The sequence below is a fragment of the Manacus vitellinus genome, unplaced genomic scaffold, assembly GCF_001715985.3.
Source record: "Manacus vitellinus isolate BGI_N305 unplaced genomic scaffold, ASM171598v3 scaffold_97_pilon, whole genome shotgun sequence".
NCBI lineage: Eukaryota > Metazoa > Chordata > Aves > Passeriformes > Pipridae > Manacus > Manacus vitellinus.
This window is the reverse complement of record NW_021940906.1, coordinates 19,204-32,030: the sequence shown is the minus strand read 5'-3', so window position 1 is coordinate 32,030 and position 12,827 is coordinate 19,204. Positions and strand designations below refer to the sequence as shown.

General features: G+C 40.9%; 1 protein-coding gene across 5 annotated transcripts in view; it reads right to left on the bottom strand.

The window, feature by feature from the left end:
- The window catches only part of PHF20 (PHD finger protein 20), a 65,277-nt gene that overhangs the window by 38,129 nt on the left and 14,321 nt on the right, over positions 1 to 12,827 (bottom strand). For all 5 annotated transcript variants that reach the window (XM_018086513.3, XM_018086510.3, XM_018086511.3 and 2 more), the window contains 7 exons: positions 8,389 to 8,560; positions 8,155 to 8,239; positions 7,361 to 7,440; positions 3,604 to 3,991; positions 3,081 to 3,188; positions 1,939 to 2,115; positions 801 to 974 (listed from right to left, as the gene is read on the bottom strand). In XM_018086513.3, coding sequence (XP_017942002.2) covers positions 801 to 974; positions 1,939 to 2,115; positions 3,081 to 3,188; positions 3,604 to 3,991; positions 7,361 to 7,440; positions 8,155 to 8,239; positions 8,389 to 8,560 — 1,184 coding nt within the window. The remainder of the gene's footprint in view (positions 1 to 800; positions 975 to 1,938; positions 2,116 to 3,080; positions 3,189 to 3,603; positions 3,992 to 7,360; positions 7,441 to 8,154; positions 8,240 to 8,388; positions 8,561 to 12,827) is intronic.

The window sequence follows — 12,827 nt, the reverse complement described above, 5'->3', positions numbered from 1 at the left end:
GGTATGTGCAAGCAGCAGGGAATTTGAAATAACCAAACAGGAGGGAAGTTAGCACACAGACATTACTCCAGCAATGCTGAGCAACTGTAAATCTCTCCAAGTGCTCCGTTCCATTTAAAATTCAGCTTTTTTGATAAAGCAGAAACTAGGAAATCTCTAGTTCAAGTTTTCCCACTTAGCTGTAGATCCAAGGATTAAAGTTATGAGAAATAATCACAGGACAGCATCACATTTTGACACAGTGTACTATCTGCATAGGAAATTTTAAGATGAAAAAGCAAGGTAGGAACACTCCCAGGTAAGAGAAAAGAGAATATATATATATTATTAAGACAGACACTGAAATGTTTGAACTGTTTCATAAATTTGCACTAAAGCCTCTAAATAGTCTAAACATAAGGATATAAAAATGAACAATCAGGATTCCCAGACAGTAACAGCAATGTTACCACATACCTGCAGCACGGAAAGGATAAAAGAACCTGATCTTTTAGGATGTTAGTCCAACTTAATCCAGAATTCCAAACACTGAGAACAAGCATTTGTTAACTTCATCACTCATGCTGAAATATTACACCCAGTCATTTAGAAATTATGATTTCCACTTTTAAGAAGATCACTGTCCATCGCCAAAGCACAAGATTAAAACCAAGTCCATAAGGAATAAAAATACACATTTTCTACCAATGCTAACATTGCAAGAATGCACAGTTTTTGTTAGCAACACTTGTACAAGCACAAAACACCTGGCATCAGTTGCCTTAAGAAATGCACCAATATTAAATATGAAAAATCTGAACCTGTAGCAGCAGAAGGTTCTTGAGTTCTGACAGTAACAGAGGAACACTCAGTATCTTCTGCTTTTCCTTCCTGTAAACTGGCATCTGTCCCGAGTGCTGCACCTTGCGATGTGTTTCCAGGTGATCCTTGTTCACTGAAACTTTGGTCAGGTTCAACAGGAATTTCTAACTGGGCTGGAATAAGAAAAGGATTTCCACTGAGTAAAATGCACACAAAATCCTACTGCAGAACACTGGGGAGGTGTTCATCACATTCCATGGAGAACAATACCCATCCACGCTCTGACTGCTCTTGCAGTCACACACAGCACAGCTCCTTGGAGCAACTCTACATTTACAGCTCTCAGAAACACACAGGCTAAGTAATTGTTTATAGCCCAAAATAGGACAGGTCTCCTCAAACCACTATCAGAGCTCCCCCAAAAGGGCACAAAAGGGAGTGCTCTCTCCCCTAAGTCTAGAATAAAACATCCCATTTGATGCTTTTTGTGTTCAACAGAATTCAACTGTAAGAACTGTAAGTTCAGCATTTGGGCTGTTACTTCTTCAATCTGAAAGTGCTGAAACTTTGTAATTACCTCATTTTCACAAGCGTAACCTGCATTTCCTAAAAAAAAAAACCAAAAACAAAAAAACCCAACCACAAAAAATCCAAAACCAAACCAACAAACAAAAACCCAAACCAAAACACCCCCCAAACAAAAACAGACAAAAACACACACACAAAAAACCAAGCCAAACAAAAAACACCCCCCCCCAAAAAAAACCTCCAAAAAAAAAAAAAAAAAAAAAAAAAACCAACCCCACCCCCACAATCAAACCAAACTATTTCTTTGGAGAGTTCCACAGGTTGAAAAATATTCTTCTGCAAGGTCAGTTATCAGTTATCCTCCACTGGAAAAGCTCCCACCACCCAAGGGAAATGCCAGGGTTACTGATGGAGAGGGAATCAAAAGCAAAATGCAACCAAGGACAGCACAGAGAGAGAAACTTTGCATGAGTTTTCCCTGCACTGCTGATGCAATCAGGTTTTAATTGCAGATACAGAGCCTGCAGGTTAAGCGAGTGAAAATACAGAGCTTATAAGTAGATTACTACCTCACCACACAAATCCAGAGTACACCAGGAAGCCACTTACCCTTCTCAGACTCGTTTTGGTTACATACTGCATCTTTCCAGGGCTGAATTTCTGCAGAAGTTGTGACAAGATCCGTATTTAAAATCTCATGGCTAATACTGGACGAGAGTCTTGAAGATCGTCTCCTGATCTGGTCTCTCTCAGCATTATCTGAAAAGTTCTTGAATTTTTCCTGAGCTGGAACAGACACATTTAATGGTAACGTGCATTTACAGGATTACCAAATAGCCCACAAGCAAACTTAAGTTCTCCCCTCTCTGTGACAGTTTCAAAGTGTTTAAGGACTGAGGTTAACAGCAAAAGCTAAAAAGCCTGGATGATTAAGCCTCTGTAAAAGCTACAATTGTAACAGTTATAAATAAGAATAAAAATACAGCAAAAGCCTATCACAATGAGCTCTCAACTTTTTTCTTCTAGTAACAGAACTGAAGTACAAATACAACCAGTATCTGGTACAACACTGTTCTAAACAGCAGCTGTACCACAGACATAAGTAATAGCAGGAGTTAGATGAGAATTCAGATACACAAACAACTGTGACCCTAAGCTGAATAATGTACACACACTGAAATTTTAAGACTGTGCTCCTAAGGAAGGGAAAGAGCTTTCTTCAGATCTTCACCTCCATGGTCCTGAGACTACTACAGAGAATATAATTTTCTTTCCTCATCACCACGCTCAAGCTCTTCAACCTCAACACACAACACACAAAGACAAAGCAGAAAGCTATTTGGCTGCAGTGACATGAATATTTATGTAGCAAAGTGCCTTTGCTAAACAACGTGGTAAATCCTGCATCTATTAAACAAGGAGTTTCTACAACTTTTAAGGCTTTTATAACCTTCTGTATATCAGAGGCAATATAATCACTGCCTCCCCTACATCTGTGAACTTCTTTATCAAGGCTCACAGCTGATGCCTCCTTTATCCAAACCCAACTTCCAAGATTTAGGAGGGAATTCCAGCATGGTGATGCCACATATGAATGGCCAATATAAGAAAAACAGGTGTTGAATTTCAGTCAATGCATCTATCAGAGTTCAAGGTTAATATTACACACTTTTCCCCCTCCCCCATCCCTTAAGCTTGAAGACCTTTATATACATAAATAGTGTGAGAATTGAGTACCAGAAAACACTCACACAGGTTTTTTTCAATCCTGGGACGCTTTGCTGGAACATCACCTCCTTTAGGTATTTTCCGACGTCTTAACTCCAAAGTTATGGGCTGCAGTGTCTGGGAACTTGGCTCTGTTTAGATAGAGAAGAAAAATTGACTGAAGCTTTGATATGAATTGATATGAAGCTTCGAAACATTAACACAAATTCCAAAGCCTTACAACCTAAAATACTGGACCTCCATAAATACAGCTTCACCTCGTTTCCTGCCCACACAATAGCATTTAGTCCTACTGCAGGCATATAATACATAATACAGGCTTTATAATACATGAAAGTTACCTGCCTAAATGTAATCTCTGATGAAGCCACTGAGGCTCCAAACCTGACAAGTATGCTCTCAGCTGTCCTGAACAAAGAGAAGCTTAAATTTTTTTAAAAGTTTCTAGAGATGTAGGCTGTGAAAGAGTAAGACATTTCTTATTCCTGTAGGTAAGGTTAGAAATGTTCTGACATATGGCCTAAACATTTAGCCTTAGCTACATACCTGTTGGAGGTGTTATTGGTGGTCTGCCACGCTTTCGTTTAGTTTCTTTTGTGTTCTCCTGTGGACTCTTTACATTGTCGTTCTCAGGCTTCTTCTCAATTTGTGTATCTACTGAATATTCCATATCATTCTCTGATATATTCTCTTTATCTTCTTTTCCATTCTTAGATATATTCTTTTCTGAGACCTTGCCTTTTTCCGAGATGACTATAAATTTTCCCTCTTTATCAGGTTGTTTAACTCGTTTCTCAGTCTTTAATGTCTTTTCATCTTCGTCTTTCTTTGTGTTACCTGCTGCTTTCCTCTGCTCTTTAAATTTCTCCCGGTTTTCAGGAGATGACGGAATTTCATTACCTCTTTCCTTAGGCTTAGCATCACCCACAATATTCTAGACAAAGAGAATGACATAAGAAAATCAACTTATTGCAGTCTGAAGTCACCCCTTGCCTTTGTATTGAGCAGTCCTGCACCCCTGTCCCGTTTTTCAAAGGATAAAAGTACATGTTCTACTGCAATCCCCAGTTACAACTCAGAGCCACGTGAGCTGGTGAAATGCCAACAGGACAAAGCAAGAGCACAGTGCAACACATCCCTTCTGCACGATTCAGGGGCAGAAGAGACTTGCTGTTCCTTTGTTCTTGGGTGCAGGTTGAGCCCCTGCCAGCTTGTGCAGTACTGTTTGAAGTCTACTTGGGACACTGCAGAAGGAGTGGGGAGTCTGGAGCACAGAAAAGGGCAAACAGCTCAATCACTTGGAGGTGCAAACTGCTTTCCTTTCACAGAAGAGTCTCACTCAAAACAGACCTGCAGTTAGCTTGCTAAAAAACTGTTGCTAAAATTGCTAGGCAGAGTCATGTAAAGCAACTGCAATCACCAAAGTCATCAGGAACCATGTGATGTTAGAATTCACACATTTAAACTTAAACCCAAAATTTGGAATTTTTTTTGTGATCTGTGTTCATCATGAGAGGACATGAAAATCCTTAAGAGTCCCTGGCCAGCACGCTACTGATGCAACATTCAACTGCCACCTCATTTCCTCAGAGCTCTTATTAGATAACACTGGACCAGGAAGAACACCCTGTACCAACAGCTCCTTCATGTCCTTCCCTTTTGTGATGAGGCTTCCTATTAACATCACTGGGAATGGGGGAGGATGATATACACTGATTTTGGTTTTTTCCCCTTCCTTCTGGCTGTCCCAGATGAACATAAACCTTCTAGCTTTGCATCTGGATTAATAATTTCTATTTGGTCATGTGCCAACACTGCCTTTAGTTCAACCACCTTCTCTCTTCCTGTTGCCTAATAACTTGAAGCATTAAGAAGCAACCATGCTCCTTTCCAGACAGTTCTGCAGGGCACAAGAAGCTTCAGCTTGGAACCGGGATCAGGGGATAGCAAAGGCTAAATACCTCAACACTTCTTTGGGGAAAGAAAGCGAGACAGCTGATTTGAGCTATAAAAAATTCAGAGAATACACTTAAAACTCACTATCTCCTTGTACTGCACTACATCTTGCATCTTCCCACCCCAATCTTCCTGTGTGTACGTGGCTTACATGAAGTTATACCTTTAGAGGTATTTTCAGACCATAGCCCTAAGAAATAATATTGATGCAATAAAACAGTGAACATGCAACCTGCTTCACCCTCTATATTATTTCAACCATACTTGGGATAGACTTGATTAAAAACAAAAATAAATTACTGTTCAAAAGTGTGAAATCAAACTGCCATGTATTTCATGAAAACAACTAGGCAAATGGGAAGAAAGCCTTTCACCTTTTTTAGATGTCTGAGCATCCCCTTTACCAGACATCACAATAATCTGTCTTCTGTAAACTCCTTAAGTGCCACAGCTATGGGAGAAGTTTCATTATTAAAAAAAAACAACCAACCAAAACCAACTCAAAAAACAACCCTCAGGCACTATGTTTCAGCACTTGTGCTGCTCACAGAACCAGCTGATTTGAATCAAGTCTGTGCTACTGGAACTCTCATAAGCCATCTTAGTCAAAATATTCTCAGGAAACTGAATCATGAATACAGTATGTCTGAATCACCTCCTGATGTCACTGATCTCTCAAAAGCTGCATGTCTTTGCAAAGGCACATTCCCACTGTTTCAGGTCATTAGCATTTTACTATCACTGCTCAGTATAGCCTGTTACACCCTCTACACTCTCATTAAAGAAATTCTGATCAGCTTAAGTTGCTCCCTTCAGCAATCAGGTGGGTTTGGAGCCTCTTTTTTCCCTTAACAACTACTAAGATATGAGCCATGTGTGCCTTCGTGGTTCCAGCCTCTCCTCCTGAAGAACAGAGCGAGACACCTTCCCCTCCATGTCCAACACGCTGCTGTACCTGAATCTACACTCACCTAACTCACACTTGGATCCAAATCCTGAGCTCTCCAGTGGCTCAAGGATTTTTTTTTAAACTTTACTTCTGGTTGTGTAAACAGAGCTCACTAGGAAACTCTCACTTTATACTGCTTTATGCTAAAGGACAGAAAAAATGTTCTAGCATAACTTAAAGAGATTCTCTTAGACTGAGAAATCGGGTCAATGGTTAAAAGGAGAAAAAAACCCAACCCTTCAGCTCCTTTCAAAAACTTTCCAGAGCTATGCAGAAACATGAAACTCCCTGAAGGAGACACAAAATATTTTGGCTTTCTTATGCAGAATCTTTCTTCAGATTGTTCAACTTCATCTATTCAGTGCTAAATATGGTGGAAACATTTCTCATGGCAATGAAGATTATGCAGGTAGCTCCCTTGTGAGTATTAGTCAACCTTCAACTAGGCACCAAAATAACCATTTAAAAGCTACTAACGGCACTTTGTGGCAAATCTGAAATAGTTTTCCCTCTCAGCCTAGCAGATACAGAAATCTGGAGACCTCCAAGGAATGGCACACTTCCTCACAGCAGTAAGAGATTCAAATTGTATTGCTGATAATTCACTCCTGGAATCTGTATTTAACACTTGTGCTGGGGAGACAGAGTCGATTCCTTTGCTCAAACAAGTTTCAGAAAACTAAAAGCAGAGGGCATGACAAAAAACCACAGGTTACAGCTGATGAAAGATCTACAGCTTTTAAACCCTCCCTGTAATGAAAATTATTCTGAAACAGGTACTTAGGAAGCTTTGACCAAGTTACTCAAGACTAGAACTTGTCAGCCTTTCCTACAGAGTGCTCACACATGAAAATCAATGTACAAAGCAGTATTTCTTCCTTCTCACAAGCAGGACAAATTTTTATTTTTTTTTTACTACTACTTTCCATCATGAGCTGAAGGCTGAACCCACCACTGAGCAGGTGAAGGTTGGTAGAACAGCCAAACCACAGAAGTAGAACAAGGAATAGTTAAAAAAGCTTATTTTGTCAAAGTTGTGAGGTGAAAGATTAATAGCCATGTTCCTTAAAAGCCTCAGGACAATTAAGTAGTTACTTTGGGAAAGAACAGTTTCTGCCCCCTCCACAGTTTTCATCCCTTTATTTTTAAGGCATACATAAACTAATCTCAATGACTTCTTTAGTTCAAGAGGTGCACTTAAAGAACCTGAACCCAAGAGCTTTGGAAATCACACCACAAAGATTCACATAACCTCTTCATTTTAAGACACTTCATTTCAGACATATGGTGTTTTAGCAATAAGGGTGTTTCATTCATTTCATGTTTTATAATTCATCAAATCCAGCCACCTGAACTGTTCATCTTTGAATACACTAGCAGCACAGGCACAATACCTACCTGATCTTTGGAAAAAGCTTTGACATGAATGTTCTTGACTGTCTGAACTACACCATCATAAAACTTCACAGTGTAAGTACCTAAAATTTGAAAATAAAGCATGAGTTCAAAGATCAGAAGTTAACAGAGCATTTCCTACCAGCTCCAATACTCCAGCTGAATACTTAGCTCTAGACAAAAGGTGCTTTATCTACGTCATTAGAACCCTCAACAGCAGAGCTCCCATCACAGGCCAAGTAAGGGAGACTCAGCAAAGTCACCCAAAGTAACTCTGATCAGAATAAAGGTGAATGTCTAATCTTTAGAGAGTTGCTCCTTAGATGCACTTTACTCAAAAAATTGCAAAATTTTCTTGGTGGAATATTCTGATACATAATTACACAGCCTTTTTCTCCTTGATCTTACAATACAGTCAACCTAAAGTAAGCCCAGCACTAGAAAAAGTCCTCCATGGTTCCCTTCCACATCGCCCCTGGTTTTTAAAGGGCTTTTGCAGCTCTGACACTAGTTTTATTGCAATTTCATGCATCTCTTGACAACAAACTTAAGGAATAATTTTTCTCAAATATATACTTAAAAAAATTACTGCCTGGATATCCCAGCAGAAAGGTTTTATCTCACGGACAGGATAAGAGGCTGAAAAAGTTGATGGCAGACGAATACATAATTGAAAATACAATTTCCCACAGTTGTCTTCTGTCTGCTGTACTACCTTTCCACCTAAGCAAAGAGGTCCCAACACAATTAGAAATACATTACTAACAACCATCACAAAACCAGAAACAAGTCCTTACCATCTTTGTTTACAGAAGTAACTTTGGCCGGATAGAAGCGACAGTCAGACCAGCACGCCAACACCTGGTCATTGATGTGAAACCCCTGCAAGACAGGAGTCAAAAGTGTCTTCATCTGAGAATTACTGAAACATATAACTTCATTAAAACATTACAATTATCAGCCTTCCAATATTTAAAAGAAACCGCACATTAAACTGCTACATACTCAAATGTCCTGTAAGTTCTACTTACTGCACAACCTTCCTCCTCATGCAATCCTTCTTTTCTTAACTGTATTTTCTCTAAGGGACGCAAATAAGGACTGTCCCAGCAAAACCATTCATCATATCTATGGTTCCAGCGTTTGAAATGGATAAGTACTTTTCCCTCTTCATAATCAATTTCTTCAATGTGAGCTGGATACCTGGTCAAAGGCAGATTAAAATACTTTAATTAAGAGTAAGGTAAGCTGTGTCAGACACTTCATACAAATAGAGCTTGGTTTAGCTTCTCCAGTCTTATTATTAATTTGATGTGTCAATTGCATAAGCAATAAAGATGCTACAGAATGACTGAACAAAGCACAGAACAAACCCCAAAACTGAACAGCAAAGGCAAACGTTGGCTGCAGCAAAAGGAGACAACTAAGGAGTTCTTAGTCTGGGGTGGAAAAAGAAATGTAACTAGAGATCCAAAAGTCAGAAAAACATTCCCTACATCTAGATATTTCACATTTTACAAAACCAATAGCTTTAGCTCATTCTTATCAAGAATAACATCTGGGGGTCAATGCACTCACTTCTCCCAGATATCCATCAACAGGCATCATGAATCATCTTCCCAGTGTAACAAACAGCAAAAGCCCAGCAGGCACGCTACACCTAATTTAAGTTTTAAATTCTCAAAGTTAAATTTCATCTGCAAAGTCCTGGGATTTTAAATATAAATCTCTCAGAAGTAGAGAAAACTGAGATGAGTCAAATTCAAATGTTTCTGATCAGGAAGACTTTGTAAACTCTGTATTTCTTCAAATTGCATTGGTAATTTGTAACTTCAAGTATTTCAGAATCACAGCATATTTCACTACCCCAACTGAAGGTAACATCCCAAGTACCAATGTTTTCCTCTCCACAATAACACCAGGAGGAAATTTCCACTTGTTGGTGTTTTCAATATTTTGAAAGAAAGGCAAGGCCTCAGTGAACTGTGAACAAAGGGCTGAAGACAAAACCCAAATCCACAAGTATTCTTTACCTGGTAAACCACACTTAGAAGATAGAACAAGTAGTAGAAAGAAGTGGCATCTCAAAAGGAGACTGATACTATACAATAAAGTCCAGACACTTCAGAATTAAGACTTAAATGCAACCCAGGCTATCATTTTACAACCCTACCTACATACAGGAAAAGCAAAGCTACCTACAACTGAAATCCTCCAGCAGATGTGAGACACATCCAGTCATGATTTGTTTAGAAAGAGATACAAATAAGCCACACTAGACACTTACACTGCAACCACAGACTAAGGCCCCGCTTAACACTCAGTGCCACATGCCTCAAACCATGCCATTAGTTCATCCCAGGGTATTGCCAAAACACATGCAGCAAAGGCTGTGGAGGAGAGGAAGTCCAATGGAAGATACTCATGGCAGAGACATCTCTAACTCACTACTGGGTTCCTAGAAAAGAAGCAACTTCCTTCATGTGACAATCAAGGTGTTTCATATTTAGGTGACCTCAAGCACTGCCCTGCACAAGTTCATGAGGGGGCAATAGTCAGAGTCACAAAGTAGTTCTACTAAACATAGGTTGTTTTTGAATATCACTAAGTACAGGTAATGACAAAAATCAGTATCCCATTCCCTACAATTTGAGTGCAGCAAAACCAGGTAGGAAATCTCAGGTCCTCTCAATAAGAGAGTAGCCATCGGGACTTGTCTAGTTCTCAAAGACGAAGAGGGAAGCTGGTAGAAGTGACAGAGTACTGACTCAGTATCAAGATAACCCCTTTCATGCAAATAACTATCTCTGGTAAACACAATTCACTGTCTCCCACTGAGGAGAGACAAGCCCAAGTGACAAGAGACTGTTCCCCACTTCATATGCGGTAAAAAGGAGAACCTTCTCCTCCAGAACCATCATCCCAGAACCACACACCAGTGCCATCTGCACTTGTCCCACCTCACCTTCTGAAGACTCCCTGATGGGTGTCCAGACCATCAAGATAAACATATCCGACAGTGAGACCAAATTTCAGCTTGGCTGAGTTAGGGTGGTTGAACTAGAGCTGCAAAGCCTCAACAAATCTTCTCTTTCTGAAGCAATGAACACCATCTAATGTCTGTTCAGTGCTCTCGATTGGAACAGTAACCTGCTAGAACCTGTGCTAGATCTGTCCATGAACTCTGACAGCCCCCTCCCCAATACCACCTTCCTTTCAGATGACAGCACTGTCAGCTTCAAAACAAAGCAGAAAGGTTCACAGGTTCCCAACAGCCCTGAGCACCACACACTGACAGTGCAAGCTTCCTTCTTCCCACACCTGCACCCCTTCACAGCACTGAGCAAGCACACCGTGTCAGGAGGCACAAGTGTTCCCTCATCTCTACAGAAGAGTAACAGAGCACATCCATACACATCCTCCAAAAGGCCTGTGAACATGTCAAGGGGTAGAGGTAACTTAAATTCAGGCCTGTTTATCAAAAACAACATACTCTGGGAGGACACACAGAGTGAAAGGCCAATAGCTGAAGCCTGGCTAAGGCCTAAAAGAGAGTACAAGCCATGTGTCCAGGGCGGCCCAATACATCCTCCCCCAAATCACAAAGGAAGCATTCAGCTGACTCAATGGGTATTCAAGGCAGCTAACTGATCCCGGGTAAGAAATCCCCAACTGGTACTGATTTGAATATTTATCTAAAACACTGTGAAAAACAAGCTGAAATCAGAGACAACTTCTTGCAATTTACTGGGAGGGCAAAACAAGCAGTTTTCCAGTTCAATTTGTAAGGATTGGTGAGTTCTACCTTTCAAGGCCTTAGGAACTGGCTAAACAGTAAGGGAAAACCTTTTAAGATGCCCAAATTGCTGGCATTAGCTTTGTAAGAACCCAAGTGACAATCAAAAACTCAAAGAGCGTAACTCTCAAGAGATCACAGTCAACAATGACTGGCCACTTCAGACCACGGCTGTCAAAGCACAGCAAACAGTATGAAAATGCGTTTATAGCAGACACAAATGTAAAACTACCCTCTTCTGGGAAGAGGTAGATATCTGGAAATTCCCTGGACCAGTTTATCTCCATTCTTCCTTTCCTACACACCAAAACAGAATTGCTATTAACTCCCACTCCCTTGGAGCTGGGAAGTGACAAGTTTAGTGCAGTCAAAGCAATGCAGAGAGGAAAGGAAGAACCAGTACTGCGAAGGACAACAGTCATGGGGGTTCATCATTTCAAGTACTGAGACCAATTCCTGACAGCATGAACAATTAAACTCATGGGACTGACAATCTAAATCTTAACAGGGTACACCACACTCTCACAATACTAATCTGGTTTCAACACTCAAGAGCCCTAACCAGAATCAAAAGTCTCTTCACATCCATTTTACTCAGACAACAGACAGAAAAACTTGGGAGGTGTCATTAGAATAAGGTAACACAAGAGATGCCATTATTTGCCTGGTACAGGTAACCAGTGCAGTTGTCTTCTTAGTAAGAGAGGATGCAGCCAGTCAGCACTGAAGAGTTTAAATGATCCCATGTAAAAGGTTTCAGGAAATCAATTCAGCCAGGACAGCGTGTCCATGTCCATCACTACAGCAACCCCCTCTGGGATCTGTCCATGCAGGACTGTCCTACTGGAGCAGTCCCACTCCTCCACCCTCTTAACTCCAGCACTATGTACTAGGAGACCTTTCAGCATGCACAGGGGCACCTCCATATGGCCAGAGCTCTCCTCCTTTAGCACCTCGAGGTCAACAGACACTGTCACGAGTCTTTCATGACAACTTTGATGCATCAACCCAAGCCCTAAGAACTAAGCCAAGCATCAAAAGTACTCACTGTACTCCCCGGAGTTTGAGTATAGGGGGTGACAGGCAACTGCACCAGGGAGTGAAGTGCACTTCCAATATGCTGCAATTCCAAATACAGCACAGCAACCTCCAATATGAGCTCTACAGCCACAACACTCACTTTGCACTCTGGCAAGGAGCAGACCCCACACTGACTACTCTGCTGGCACACACGCAATCTGCTCTTCTTCAGTAGGGTTGGCATCACATCCAAACACCCTCGAAGTCCTAGCAATTCAGGGCACAAGTCACTGCCATGAAAGGGAGGTACATTGGGCTCTGAAATGAAGTACTTCCCAAAGCACCACTGCCATTTGAGCAGCAGTGGTGGCCCATGAACTGACGGATGTGTTTGGTACTGAGCACAGAAATCAAAGCCCTCTGACCAAACAGGAGAATTAAACCTCCAAAGGTCTAGCACTGGGAAAAGTAAGTGTCAGCAAACAAAGTTCTGTAACCACACCATGGGGTGGTTGTGGTCACACAGGGGCAGGTGAACACGGCAGGGGAAAGAGCAGTCTGCTGTCCTCTACAAATCCACACCAAGGAGTTGTGTCAGCCTGACACCACTGATATTTTTGCTCAGAGAAAATAAGCCCCCAGTTTTTACAAATT